Genomic DNA, 13,486 nt, shown 5'->3' with positions numbered 1-13,486 from the left:
CCACAATATCAGGTAGGAAAGAGCCACAGTCATCCTGATCATTCCATTCTGGCCAAGACGATTCTGGTTTTCCAACCTTCTCTGCATGTCAGCTCATGCCCCACTTCCTATTCCCACTTTCCCTGATCTGCTAACATGACACAGTGGCAGCATCAGACATCCCGATCCACAAACACCTAAACTCAGAGCATGGTATTTGGATGCGGGAATCTGCTCTAGAACAAGAGTGCTTGTTGGAAGTGCAGGACATCGAGCAGAAGGAAAGAGTCCACTAGGCATTTCTACCCGGCCAAGTACAAACGCTTTGCCTCCTTGGCCGAACCGAAGGTGCTTTCCCCAGAGGAAGTGGAGATTCCCCTTCTCTTGAATTACTTCCTATCCTTAAAGATATCAGGGCTTGCCCATAACTCTCTGAAGGTCCACCTAGTGGCAGTCAGCACCTTCCATCCCCCCAGGGAAGGATACTTCCTATTTACACATCCGTTAACTACTAGGTTGTGGAAAGGCCTTCTCTGAACGTTTCCACCTGTACAACCTATTGCTCCCCAATGGGACCTCAACTTTGTCCTGTTGACACTGATGAAACAATCCTTTGAGCCGCTGGGTTCATGCTCTATGTCCCTTCTTTCCATGAAAGTCACCTTCCTTGTGGCTATCACTTCAGTGAGAAGGGTAGAGGAACTTGGGGCCATGATGGTGGACTCCCCTTTCACCACTTCCCATAAAAACAAGGTCTCCCTGTGCCTATATCCTGAGTTGCTACCAAACTTCATCTCTGTTTCATCTCAGCCTTGCGTGCTTTCTTCCCAAAGCCAACCATCCGCTTGCCTGCTTTCTTCCCAAAGCCTCATGCCTCAGAAGAGGAACGACAACTTCACTCCTTTGACATACGATGGGTTTGGCCTTTACCTGCAGAGGACAAGATTGATCAGAAAGTCCTCTAGATTGTTTGTTGCAATAGCAGAGAGAGTTAAGGGCCAAGCACACAGAGAATTTCCAGATGGATTTCTGGGTGCATTATACTATGCTATCAGTTGTCAGTACTGTCTCCGCTCCTCAGGGTGAGGGCCCATTCCATGAGAGCCCAGGCATCCACCATGGCCACCCTCCACAATGTGCCACTTAGAGAATATGTAGGGAGGCCACGTGGAGTTTGGTACATACCTTCACTATATGTTACGCCTTGGTGTAGGACTCTGCAGTGAATGCTTCATTCAGCACAGCTGTCCTCCACTCAACCATTCCATCCTCATCCTCACACCCTTCTCCAAATTAGGTACTGCTTGTTAGTCACCCGAGGTGGAATAGAATAGGGACCATCACTTGAAGACGAGGAGGTTACTTACCTGTAACTGGAAGTTCTTTGAGATGTGCGGTCCCTTTCTATATTCCACATCCTGCCCTCTTTCCCCTCTGCTGCGGATCTGTTGGATTTGTGTTGGTGAAGGAACTGGAGACACGATTGGTCCGCCCCATCTTTTATCACCTTGGACAAAACCATGAGGCGAAGCAAAAGCACATGCATGGACCAACGGACACTACTACTTTCAGATGCTCCGGATGTAAAGTGCCCTCAGTGCAATTCAGATAGGGACCACATGTCTTGAAGAATCTCTAGTTACAGGTAAGTAACCTCCTCTTCTCAATCATTGTTGGCTCACATCTAAAATCAGTGGTGGGGCTGCAGGTGGCAATCCTTGCAGTGAAGGGCAGTTTGGGAGAAAACAGTGTTTATCCTTGTGTGACTCTCTTCCTATTGTCTCTCAATCTCAGCCTACCGCCTCAAATCTAGTTGTTACTATGTGCCTCATTCCTCTGCTCTCTGCAGTTTGTGCTTGTGGATTCGCCTAGTGGAAGCATGTGGTACTTCATTCTTCAGCACACTAACCGCATTACACAGTTGTGATATTGTTGGTGGTCTTAGTCCCTTTAGCTTCTAATGATCAGCTGACCCTTTCTAAATTATATTTACTTATTGAAGGTAGTTTTGCGTATTGGAGACAGAAAAATGTACTGTAGCGAAAACTAAATTCACTCGTGTCATCTCCAAAGATGTTTTAAGTAGAACCATCTGTCATAATTTATTTTGTGGGGTTTGTTATTTGTATCAAGTAATAAGTGAAATAAAAGTCTATAGACAAAATAGATGCTCAGATTCTACAGTAATGGGAGCATATAAGTACCCATAAAGAAAATACAATGCAGATTAAAAAATCTTTTAGCCAATATTTGATAGTAAGGTTACAGGGCCTAGGAGGCAGATCCTGCCACCCCGAGGAAGGAGGAACTTCGTTGTCTGCCATTCAGGTACAATTGTCACTGACATTCCTGTTAGCAACTTTTTAATTGGACACCTGTCCACTAGAAAATGGGCTGAGACCAACTTTTTTTAAAAATGCTAAGTGGTTAAAGCGGGGTACTCGGAGTGAGAGAGCTCCCACTGATTTCTCTTATGGCCTGAAGCATATCATTTAACCTTTCTGCCTACATTTTCCCATAAAATTGAGATAAAAATAATAGTCCACTCACAAGGATGTTTGTAAAGGTGATTTAGAGGTTCTTGCCTAGATGGGAAATAAATCCTATCAGTGGTTTCAAGGTTTCCAGTTACCTGTCCCTTAAATAATTGTTTTATTTCTTTGCATTTTTTAAAAATGCATCTCAGCAAAGTTAGAGAATGAATGTTATTGTTATGAGTAAATTGCAGTTTCAGTAGCTAGCTGATCGGTTATTTGGAGAAAATTTGAAATCTAAAATTTGTTTTATTTCCACAGAGACATTAGGAAAAATGCACTCTTGGGCTTTAAACCGTTTCTTTACTGGACCATTTTGGGGTTCTCCCATGCATTTGTTTTCTTCTACGGCTCATATCTTCTGATGGGAGAAGACACTTCTCTGCTGGGAAATGGCCAGGTAAAATAGTTCACAAATAGCAAGACAGTGTATTCAGTGATTTTTTTAATTTAATATACTCTGCACGGTTTCTGTAAAATTAGTGTATTCTAGCAGTGCAAAAGTCACACTGTATTCAGTAAATGTAAACAGTAAACCAGTAGACTTCTTTTTTCTAGACCTTAAGAATACCTTCTACGCTGAATAAATACAAAATGTGCTTTACCATTATTCCCTTAAAGGCAGTAAAAGATCCTGAAATTAAAGTGAAGTAAATGCAGCAGAACAGATCATTCATATGATGATCTGTTGCTCCTTGGCTAATACCTGAATGTTTGTCCAAAATAAACTGATATCCTAGAAAGATCCCTGCTAATGGATTAGATTCTATCTGCTTTATTTCTAATATAGTAAATAATTGAAATGTTGAATCTTTGGATAGTGATTATGAAAAACCATTGCTGTTCTATCTAATTACTGAACATCTGTACACTTTCTGGTTACATAACTTTCCCTTTATATAAGCCAGTGACAGTAGAATCACAGAGTTATGAACACTTTGGGAATGGAGGTTGATTGTAATTCTGAAATGTTCATAACTCTGAACAAAAATGTTATGGTTCTTTCAAAAGTTTACAATTAAACATTGACTTAATACAGCATTGAAACTTTACTATGCAGAAGAAAAATGCTGCTTTTAACTATCTTAATTTAAATGAAACAAGCACAGAAAGTTTCCTTACCTTGTCAAGTCTTTTTTTAAACTTTCCCTTTATTTTTTTAGTAGTTTACGTTTAAAACAGTAATGTACTGTATTGGCTGCTTTTTTGTGGGGGGACGAGGGGGTCTCTCTTGTTGCCTGATTGCATACTTCCATTCCAAGTGAGGTGTGTGGTTGACTGCTCAGTTTGTAACTCTGAAGTTCTGCTCTATAAAGCAAATGTTCATAAAAGCCCAAACAAACAAAAACCCACAGAAAAATTAAATGGATTACTGAGTTTTTATATCACATGAAAACCTCTAATAAAATGTGTTTGAACTACCAGTGAATTATGACTAAAGATGACAGAGCATTATATAAATACCTCCACTCTCGGAAGTACAGAAATTCAAGCATTAAAAGAGAGATCCTTCCAGATGAGCATTTCTGTCTTAGCCACTAACAAAATGTTGAGCAATCCTTTAGTATGCCCTGATATGTAATTATGTAGTATGCCTATTTTGATATTTATTAAGATAATGAATAAAAAACCCTGTGCAACTCTTAATTGTCAGAGTAATTCTGCATAATCGTATATCTTTATTCCAAAAAAATTGTCCCCCTCAGAGCATGTGCTGAAGGGCTTCTTTTGAAGTTGTTGCGGAACCAACATATTAGGATTCAAAATGTCATCGTTTAACATCTCTGTAACTTGAAGTCTTTAAATCATGATTTGAGGACTTCAGTAACTCAGCCAGAGCTTTTGGGTCTATTACAGGAGTGGGTGGGCAAGGTTCTGTGGCCTGCAATGTGCAGGTGGTCAGACTAGATGATAATGATGGTCCTTTCTGGCCTGAATGTTTAACAGGACTCCTTTTGGTTCTGTGTAAATAATGAAATTTTAGACTGGTTTGGTGATTTAAACAATTTTTCAAACTCTTTATTCACTGTTCTAGCTAGTCTTTTATAAATCATTTTGACAGATTTGATAGTCTTTCGTTAAATTTATATGCGTGAAGTGTAAATAGTTTGTTTTCCAATGACATGAAGTCTTCAGCAAAGAAGTGGCTGTGGTATCAATGATGAACTCTCCTTCAGGGTCATGAAATGGAATAAGAGTCTAGTTTTCAATACTTAAAAGTGAAAATATGTCAGGAAGACTAAAATCTTTTGTTTTAGTAGAATTAGTAGTATTTAATCTTTAACCTTTTTAAATTACAGGACACTAACACATCAATTCTTGGGATTTCTTTTTTACTGCTAGACCAAAACAAGAAAAACAAAACCAGATTCTTCTAGAATCTGTCCAGGGTCAACTGGCCATTGTCCCTTTACCTCCATCATTACTCAACTTGCAGTGTGTTTGATACTAATGGGCAACTGCTGCTTCTGTGGGACTAGTATTTAGCATCAGAAAGTAGTGTTTTTTCTTACAGGTGGCTGTACAAATTAGGCATTTCTTACGTTTAATTACCTACTACCTTGTCCTCAGTGAGATTCATGCCTTGTGTACCTTAATTGTTGAATGCCCAATAACAGGAGAACTAAGTCCTATCCTAGAAGTTAGATTTTTTTTTTCCTGCAGCAAATAACTTCAGCAAAGAGGACTGTTCGACTTAGTAAATTTGTAATGGAATATAGATCTCTTCTCTGTCACTGATTCAAATTCTCCTCATCTCAGTGACCTTTTTCCATCCAGTGGCCAATGTGAAATAAGTTGGTGCTCTCTTTCTGTGATGATGTGGGGAAACTCACATTTCCACTATCCACATGCTACCTGTTCTATGAAGAAAGAAGGTTTCAGTCTGTGAGGCTGTAACTGAGCACCTTTCACATATATACTTTGTAAAATAAATGAATTTCAGTGCATACAGTCATATTCTTTTATCTTGCAGTATGGCAGGTTTTTTAGGTCTTCCAAATGAGTGCTGCCACTGATGGCAGGAATTGTCAATCTGTTATATTCTGTATATCTCTGCCATAGACTTCTCATTCATTCTTGCTCAGACCTCAGTAAAACTTCCCTCCATAGCTTCCATTTATGGCAGTCAGGTGCTAGAAAAAAGACATCTGTTAAAGTTATTGAATGTTCCCATAGTCTTAAAGATGCCTTATTGTAAGAATGTGAGCTCTACCCCAGCTTCCTAAGCAAATGATACATATTTTCTGGTGAATGGACAATGGCCAAAAATATTTTGTGTGGCTAAAGTCAGAGAGAACATGAAACAATTGCTAAATTCTGTTCAGAGAGAGCAGAATTTAGATAGGGTGCAGGCTGAAAAGTTAGTGGTGATAATACAGCTAGCTAGAGTACCCATCCACTTATGAGATGTTTGACAGAGGCATTAAAATAGTTGAACCTCTGAGCAAAATATCTTTACTAATTGAGATATGTATTTTCTCCTCTCGTGTAACATAGTAAAGACCATATGACTTTCTGCTTGTGCATTCATAGAGACCTTGCTTTTGTTGAATTTTATTGAATGGAAAAAGTTTTTCAATATAGCTTTTCCCCACTGGATCAATCCATTTCCGAGCAGTTATTGGTTCTGGTACATCTAAGTGCCTAAGTAGAGACTTAATGGTAGACTTTCACGGCACCAAACGGAACAATTTACTTCGTATAGATGCAACAGATGGTTAGCTTCTAGAGCAGAGTATGTAAATGTGTGTTTTGAGGTTTAATAGCCTTACGTCATGACACGCTGTACTTCAACTTGATTTTTTAGTTCTACTTTTTCCCCCCTTTTTTCATGCTGTGCATGTCGTCAGATATTGAAACCTAACAGGCAAATGGTAAGATTTATGTTAGAAGAAGAGAAGGTGATACAAAATATTGTATCTGGTATTTCACAAAATTAAAGGATGCAGCATCTACTCTCTAAATACTTTCAAAAGTAAAAATGGTGGCAAGAATTTGTTAATTTTTTGCATTGCAGCTATACAGCCATCAAGAGTAGTGTAAATTAAGACACTTTTTTTCATGGGCCACTCATAATAGCAGTAGTTTAATCTCATGGTTACCGAGCTGAAAGTTTATTTTTCTTTCTCATATAGCAAGGCACTGGGCGTAGGGGGGTCCACTTGAGGGGGGTTTTTGTTTTTAAAATCAGTTCTCTATGACAAGGGCTGCAACCATGTTAATCCTAGCTTTCTAGTTGGTGAACTAAACTATCAAATTCCAAAGTGATGAATTTGGTTGCATATCTGCAGGTAGTGTCTTCCTGCACTATCCATGCTTGCCTACTTCTAATGAATGGTAAAGAAGTGAAATTGACAAGAATTCTGTTCTCTGTCTTAAGGTATTTAGAGTGTCAGTCACCATAGCCTCTAGGTGCTGCAGAGTCTCTTCAGTTTCAGTACCTGCTTGTTCATGAGAATAGTACAGGCAGGCAAAGTAGAAGGGTGATATGTGTTTGTGAAGCATGTGGGTACACAGTTGAAACAAACACAGCATCCTCACCTATTGTTAGAGCTGGGATTTTGACGTTGGAGAATTTGTTCCAAGGTCTGATAATTTAGTATATTGGGACGGGATGATGAAAGCGGTAGATTCTTTAGAAGTATTTTAGGGTTGGGATTAAATTTTCATTTTATCAGCCTTCGAGAAAAAAGTGTCTCTTTTCTTAATGTTCTCTTTGAAGAACATAACAGCACCATTATTTTTGAATTATGAAGATTGTGGTTTGGAAAAATAAACCTTCCAATGATGCTGCATTTTAAAAATAACCTTTAATGTTTAAACTTCGTAATTGAGGAGTTACTGCTTTTACACTAAAGTGGAATACCTTCCCATTGATAGTCATGGCTAGCTGGATATTCACACATAATTGGTTGATTAGTAACTTCATTTTCCTACCATCTCATTTTTGGTTTGGTTTTGTCATCTTCTGCTGTAGATTTGTGGTGGTAAGGAAAACGATTCCTTACTAGTGGGGTGTACATTTTGTGACTCTTAATAGGAATTATATTTTTTCTTTGCTTGTGGTTTGTGCTTTACCCTTCTTGCTCTACTAACTATACTTAGTGAACAATCACAGGTTTCATTAGTGTAGCTGGTTTCAAATAGCTATAATTTATTACAACTGCTATAAAATGATTTTGTGCAATGACTTCTGTTTTTGTATTTTATTTAGATGTTTGGAAACTGGACTTTCGGTACTTTGGTCTTTACTGTTATGGTTATAACTGTTACAGTGAAGGTACAGTAGTATAATATTTACTCTACATTTTGGGAAATGTAGGCAAATACAGAATAATTTGTCAGTTTAAAGTTGGTTTTGATACTTATGAAGAGTGGTAAATAATTTTTGTCTCTCAAGGAAACAGGAGGTAAAGAGGGCATTAGGGTTAATTTCAGTCATGGCTTAAAAAGATTCATTTCATAGCTTCGTGTGTCTTGAACGATGTTTACCGATTAAGTTTGAAAGTAAATCCAAATAATTTGAAAGTAATGTTGTCTTTTCATATTAATGAAGTAAAACAACGTAGATTAATTTTCTAAACATGTTCTTTGTTTTTTAGATGGCTTTAGAGACCCATTTCTGGACTTGGATAAATCATTTTGTTACGTGGGGCTCCATTGTATTTTATTTTCTATTTTCCTTGTTTTATGGGGGAATTATCTGGTGAGTGATTTTTCCTTTTGTTTGTGTATGTGCATAAAACAGGAAGATAAAGTAGACCATTGCTTTTAGTGTTTGATAGATCCTGCACTATAGCTATTAATTTCTTCATACATTTAAAACAGGAAAGGAAATGCCAATCCCAGCAATGGATTTTTGCCCTTTTCTTCAGACCTAGAGCCTGTTACTCCTAACATATAGTGTGTAACTTTGCAGCCTTGCATGTATTTATCCCTCATCTGAAGCAGACACATCTTTATGCATTTTAGAACTCTTGAAATTCTTTACGTTTTTTCTAAGTTTACTAGTTTTCTGGTTAAGTGAAACTGTAGTCATTTAGTGTAACAACCCAAATTTTTCCCTTAGAATGACTGTTTTTTTCTAAATCTCAGCATCCTCATACTGTTTCTGGAGACTCTTTTTTGCCTGCTACAATATTCCATGGATGCCATTCTCTCGAAGGCCATCTACCTCTTTCTGAAGAGGCTTCTGGCACCCGTTTCCATACATATGAATGCTGAAAAATTTGGACCATTTTCTTTGTAAATACAAATTTTCACTTCACCATGCTGCACAATGCAAGGCTCACTGTATCTAATACGGAAGATGAACTAATTAAATATTTCCCAATTAGTTCTTCATAGAATTTAAGGCTTTATAATTTCTACATAATGTTGGTTTAACAATCAGAATACTGTAAAGACTACTCTTGTTAATCATGTCCCTTTTAAAAATCCTGCACTGTTCTCATTTCTGGTTCTACAGGGATGTGCAAATTGCATATAGCTGTATCAATATGGAACCTTACACAGCTGTGGGAAATCCATGACACATGGGGAGGCAATGTTTCTTAAGGGGCAGCCTTAAGGTATTCCAGGAGCTCCAAAGGAGCCCTTTCTCTTATAGAGGCTGCGGCAGGGATTAATTAAAACAGCACATCCCCAAACTTCCCTAGCCACACTCTTCTCCAGCCCACACCATTCACTTTTTAGCTGCCCTATGCCACTTTCAATTACTAGACTCCCCTCAGTGGACTTACCGGTGCTGGGGTCCTATACTCTGACTTCTTGTGGTGGATACCATAAAACAGAGATGAATTTAGCAAATTAGTTTTGTTTAATTTGTACTTCTGATATTTTCCTCTAATTATCCTTCTCTGATTTTTCAGGCCATTTTTGCATACGCAGGACATGTACTTTGTATTTGTTCAGTTGCTGTCAAGTGGTTCCGTTTGGTTTGCCATAATCATCATAGTTGTCACTTGTTTGTTTCTTGATGTTGTGAAGAAAGTGCTGTGCAGACATCTACAACCAACAAGTACTGAAAAAGCTCAGGTAACGTTATGTTTTTATATAGAACATGGTCAATAATTAAAAGAAGAACTTTATTAAATTCAATCCTGTAATCGGATAACCAAATAATCCTCCTCTGAATAAATGTCAAAATATCACTTCCTCTGCAAGAATTTAAATGGCTGTGATGCTTCAGTATGTAAAATAGTGCTTTCATTTGAAAGCTGTCATGGGATAAGGGGGAAGGTCCTCTCATGGTTTGGTAACTGGATAAAAGATAGGAAACAAAGGGTAGGAATAAATGGTCAGTTTTCAGAATGGAGAGAGGTAAATAGTGGTGTCCCCCAGGGGTCTGTAGTGGGACCAGTCCTATTCAACATATTCATAAATGATCTGGAAAAGGGGTAAACAGTGAGGTGGGAGAATTTTTAGATGCAGATGATCCAAAACTACTCAAGGTAGTTAAGTCCCAGGCAGTCTGCAAAGAGCTACAAAAGGATCTCTCAAAACTAGGTGACTGGGCAACAAAATAGCAGATGAAATTCAATGTTGATAAATGCAAAGTAATGTACATTGGAAAACATAATCCCAAATATACATATAAAATGATGGGGTCTAAATTAGCTGTTACCACTCAAGAAAGAGATCTTGGAGTCATTGTGGATAGTTCTCGAAAACAGCCACTCAACATGCAGTAGCAGTCAAAAAAGCAAACAGAATGTTGGGAATCATTAAGAAAGGGATAGATAATCAGACAGAAAATATATTGCCTCTATATAAATCCATGGTACGCCCACATCTTGAATACTGCATGCAGATGTGATCGCCCCATCTCAAAAAAGATATATTGGAATTGGAAATGGTTCAGAGAAGGGCAACAGAAATGATTGAGTATGGAACAGCTTCCGTATGAGGAGAGATTAATAAGACTTGGACTTTTCAGCTTGGAAAAGAGATGACTAAGAGGGCATATGATTGAGGTTTATAAAATCATGACTGGTGTGGAGAAAGCAAATAAGGAAATGTTATTTACTCCTTCTCATAACATAAGAACTAGGGGTCACCAAATTAAATTAATAGGTAGAAGGTTTAAAACAACAGAAGGAAGTATTTCTTCACACAACACAAAGTCAACCTGTGGAACCCTTTGCCAGGAGATGTTGTGAAGGCCAAGAGTATGATAGGGTTCAAAAAAGAACTAGATAAATTCATAAAATCAATGGCTATTAGCCAGGATAGGCAGGCATGGTGTCCCTAGCTTCCGTTTGCCAGAGGCTGGGAATGAGCAACAGGGAATGGATCACTTAATGGTTGCCTGTAGTGTTCATTCCCTCTGGAACACCTAGTATTGGCCACTGTTGGCAGACAGGATACTGGGCTGGATGGACCTTTGGTCTGACCCAGTATGGCCATTCTCATGTTCTTATGAAAAGGTAATTTAATTTAAATTATGTAAACCTATTTAATGCTATCATGAGATCCAAGTATAAGTAAGGATTTTACTCTTGCAAAGGATGGTAGCTTTTGTACTAGAGCTAATAAACCATTTCTGAATAAAGCGAACCTACAGACTTGCTGGAACACAAACTGTTCAGTCTTTAGCATCAACGTTTGTAAAAGCATTCCAGGATACATGTTTTGTAAAGAGGTGCGCTGCTTTAAGGTTAGTTGCGAAATTTACTCTTGTTGTTTTCTGAGGCTGAACAAAGTCTCTGGAGATATAATTGCCTTTGAGTGGCTGCTACAATGTAATGATGTGCAATAGTTTAAATGATTTCACTAGCATGTAGTTTGGCAAAATAGTTTTATAGCAAATATTCATTAAGATTACTATACTGAAATACATACTTCTCTATTATATGCTGATAAAACAGTCTCCATAATATAAATAGGGTTCCATAAAATCTTGGTTATGACTTATGCCTTATATAGACTATTTGACTAAAGGTTATTGAGTTTAATAAAACTGTATTATAATGCTAGAAGGGACCACCGTTGTCATATAGTCTGACTTGCTGAATAACAGATCATAGGACTTCCCGAATTAATCCCCATTTGAACTAGAGCATCTTTTAGAAAAACATCCTATCTTTATTTAGAAATTTCCAGTCCTGGAGAATCCACTAGCCATTGGTAAGTTGTTCCAATGGTTAATTACTGTCATTGTTAACAATTTGCACCATATTTCTTGTCTGAATTTGTCCAGCTTCCAGCCAGTGGATCTTGTTATACCTTTGTCTGATATATTGAGGTACCCTCTGTTGTCAAATTTGTGTTCCCCATGTAAGTACTGATAGATTGATCTAGTCACCCCTTAATCTTTTCTTTGATAAACTTAATAGATTGAACTGAGCTCTGTGATTCTTTCACTGTAAGATATGTTTTCCAGTCCTTTAATCATTCTAGTGGCTCTTCTCTTAACGCTGTACGATTTCTCAACATCCTTGAATTGTGAATGCCAGAACTGGACATAGCATTCCAGCAGTAGTTGCACCAGTGCAAAATACAGAGGTAAAATAACCTCTCTACTCCTACTTGAGATTCCCCTGTTTCTGCATCCAGGAATCACATTAGCCAGCTCATGTTCAGCTGATTATCCACCATGACCTCCAAATCTTTTTTAGTCTCCTTGCTTTCCAGGAAAGTCCCCTATTTTGTAAGTATGGCCTAAGTTCTTTGTTCCTAGATGTCTGACTTTACATTTGGCCATATTAAAACACACATTAGTTGCTTGCTTCCAGCTTACCAAGTGATCCAGATCGCTTTGTATCAGCGACAGGTCGTCTTTATTTACACTCCCCTAATTTTTTTTCATCTGCAGACTGTATCAGTAACAATTTTATTTTCTTCCATGTCATTGATAAAAATGTTGAATAGTGTAAGGACAAGAACTGAACCCTGCAAAACCCTAATGGATTCACACCTACTTGTTGATGATTCTCTATTTACAATTACATTTTTGAGACTTATTTCTTAGCCAGTTTTTTAGTCCATTTAATCTGTTCCATGTTGATTTGGTATCATTCTGGTTTCTTACTCAAAATGTCTCGATACCAAGTCAAATGCCTTACAGAAGTTTAAGTATATTACATGAGCACTATTATCTTTATCAACCAAACTTGTAATCTCATTAAAAAAATCAAGTTCGTTAGACAAGATCTATTTTCAATAAAACTGTGTTGACTGGCATTAATTATATTGCCCTCCTTTAATTCTTGATTAATCAAGTCCTGTATCAGCCGCTCCATTATTTTGTCTAGGATCGATGTCACAGGCCTATAGTTATCCAGGCTGTCGCATTGACCCTTTTAAAATATTGGCACCACATTAACTTTATTCCAGTGCTGTGAGACGTAGCCAGCATTCTAAGACTTAATAAAAATCAACCGTAATGGTCTAGAGAACTCTTGGATACAAGTTATTTGGACCTGCTGGTTTTAAAATGTCTGACTTGAGTAGCTGCTGTTTAACATCCACTTCAGTTACTATTGGAATGGAAAATATTTCATCAGCAAATGACAACATCATCTGGCTTTTTCCCAAATACAGAACAGAAATATTTATTGAACGCTTCTGCTTTCTGCATTATTGGCACTTCTACCACTTCCATCTAGTAATGCACCAGTTACATTGTTACAGGATTCCTTTAGTTCCTAACAGACTTCATACACACACAAAAAACAAAACAAAAAACTTATTTTCCTTAACTCAGCTAGCCATAGATTTCTGCTTATGTCTTTTTTCTCCTCTTATGAAGTTTATAGCTTCTGATTTCCTTTCATTATAATAAATCTATTTTTAATCTCACTTAATCTTTCAGTAAGATGTTTGTTGCCATTGTGATTGCATGCTTATGGGCCTGGCCTGTCGTGTTACCTAAGAGAGAAGTATGATACTATCTCACATTTTTCCTGTGATAGTCTAGGTATGTGTTTTGGTTAGTGCATTGTATTTCTCTTTCTCCATTAGTACTGGGC

The 13,486-nt window shown here is 37.7% G+C and overlaps 1 protein-coding gene across 3 annotated transcripts in view; it reads left to right on the top strand.

The window, feature by feature from the left end:
• The window catches only part of ATP11B (ATPase phospholipid transporting 11B (putative)), a 115,597-nt gene that overhangs the window by 88,422 nt on the left and 13,689 nt on the right, over positions 1-13,486 (top strand). For all 3 annotated transcript variants that reach the window (XM_077825773.1, XM_077825772.1, XM_077825774.1), the window contains exons 25-28: positions 2,775-2,913; positions 7,729-7,794; positions 8,117-8,220; positions 9,386-9,551. In XM_077825773.1, the coding sequence (XP_077681899.1) occupies positions 2,775-2,913; positions 7,729-7,794; positions 8,117-8,220; positions 9,386-9,551 (475 nt within the window). The remainder of the gene's footprint in view (positions 1-2,774; positions 2,914-7,728; positions 7,795-8,116; positions 8,221-9,385; positions 9,552-13,486) is intronic.

The sequence above is a fragment of the Eretmochelys imbricata genome, chromosome 9 (assembly GCF_965152235.1).
Source record: "Eretmochelys imbricata isolate rEreImb1 chromosome 9, rEreImb1.hap1, whole genome shotgun sequence".
NCBI lineage: Eukaryota > Metazoa > Chordata > Testudines > Cheloniidae > Eretmochelys > Eretmochelys imbricata.
The sequence above is the reverse complement of the archived record's forward strand: the minus strand, read 5'-3'. Positions and strand labels throughout refer to the sequence as shown.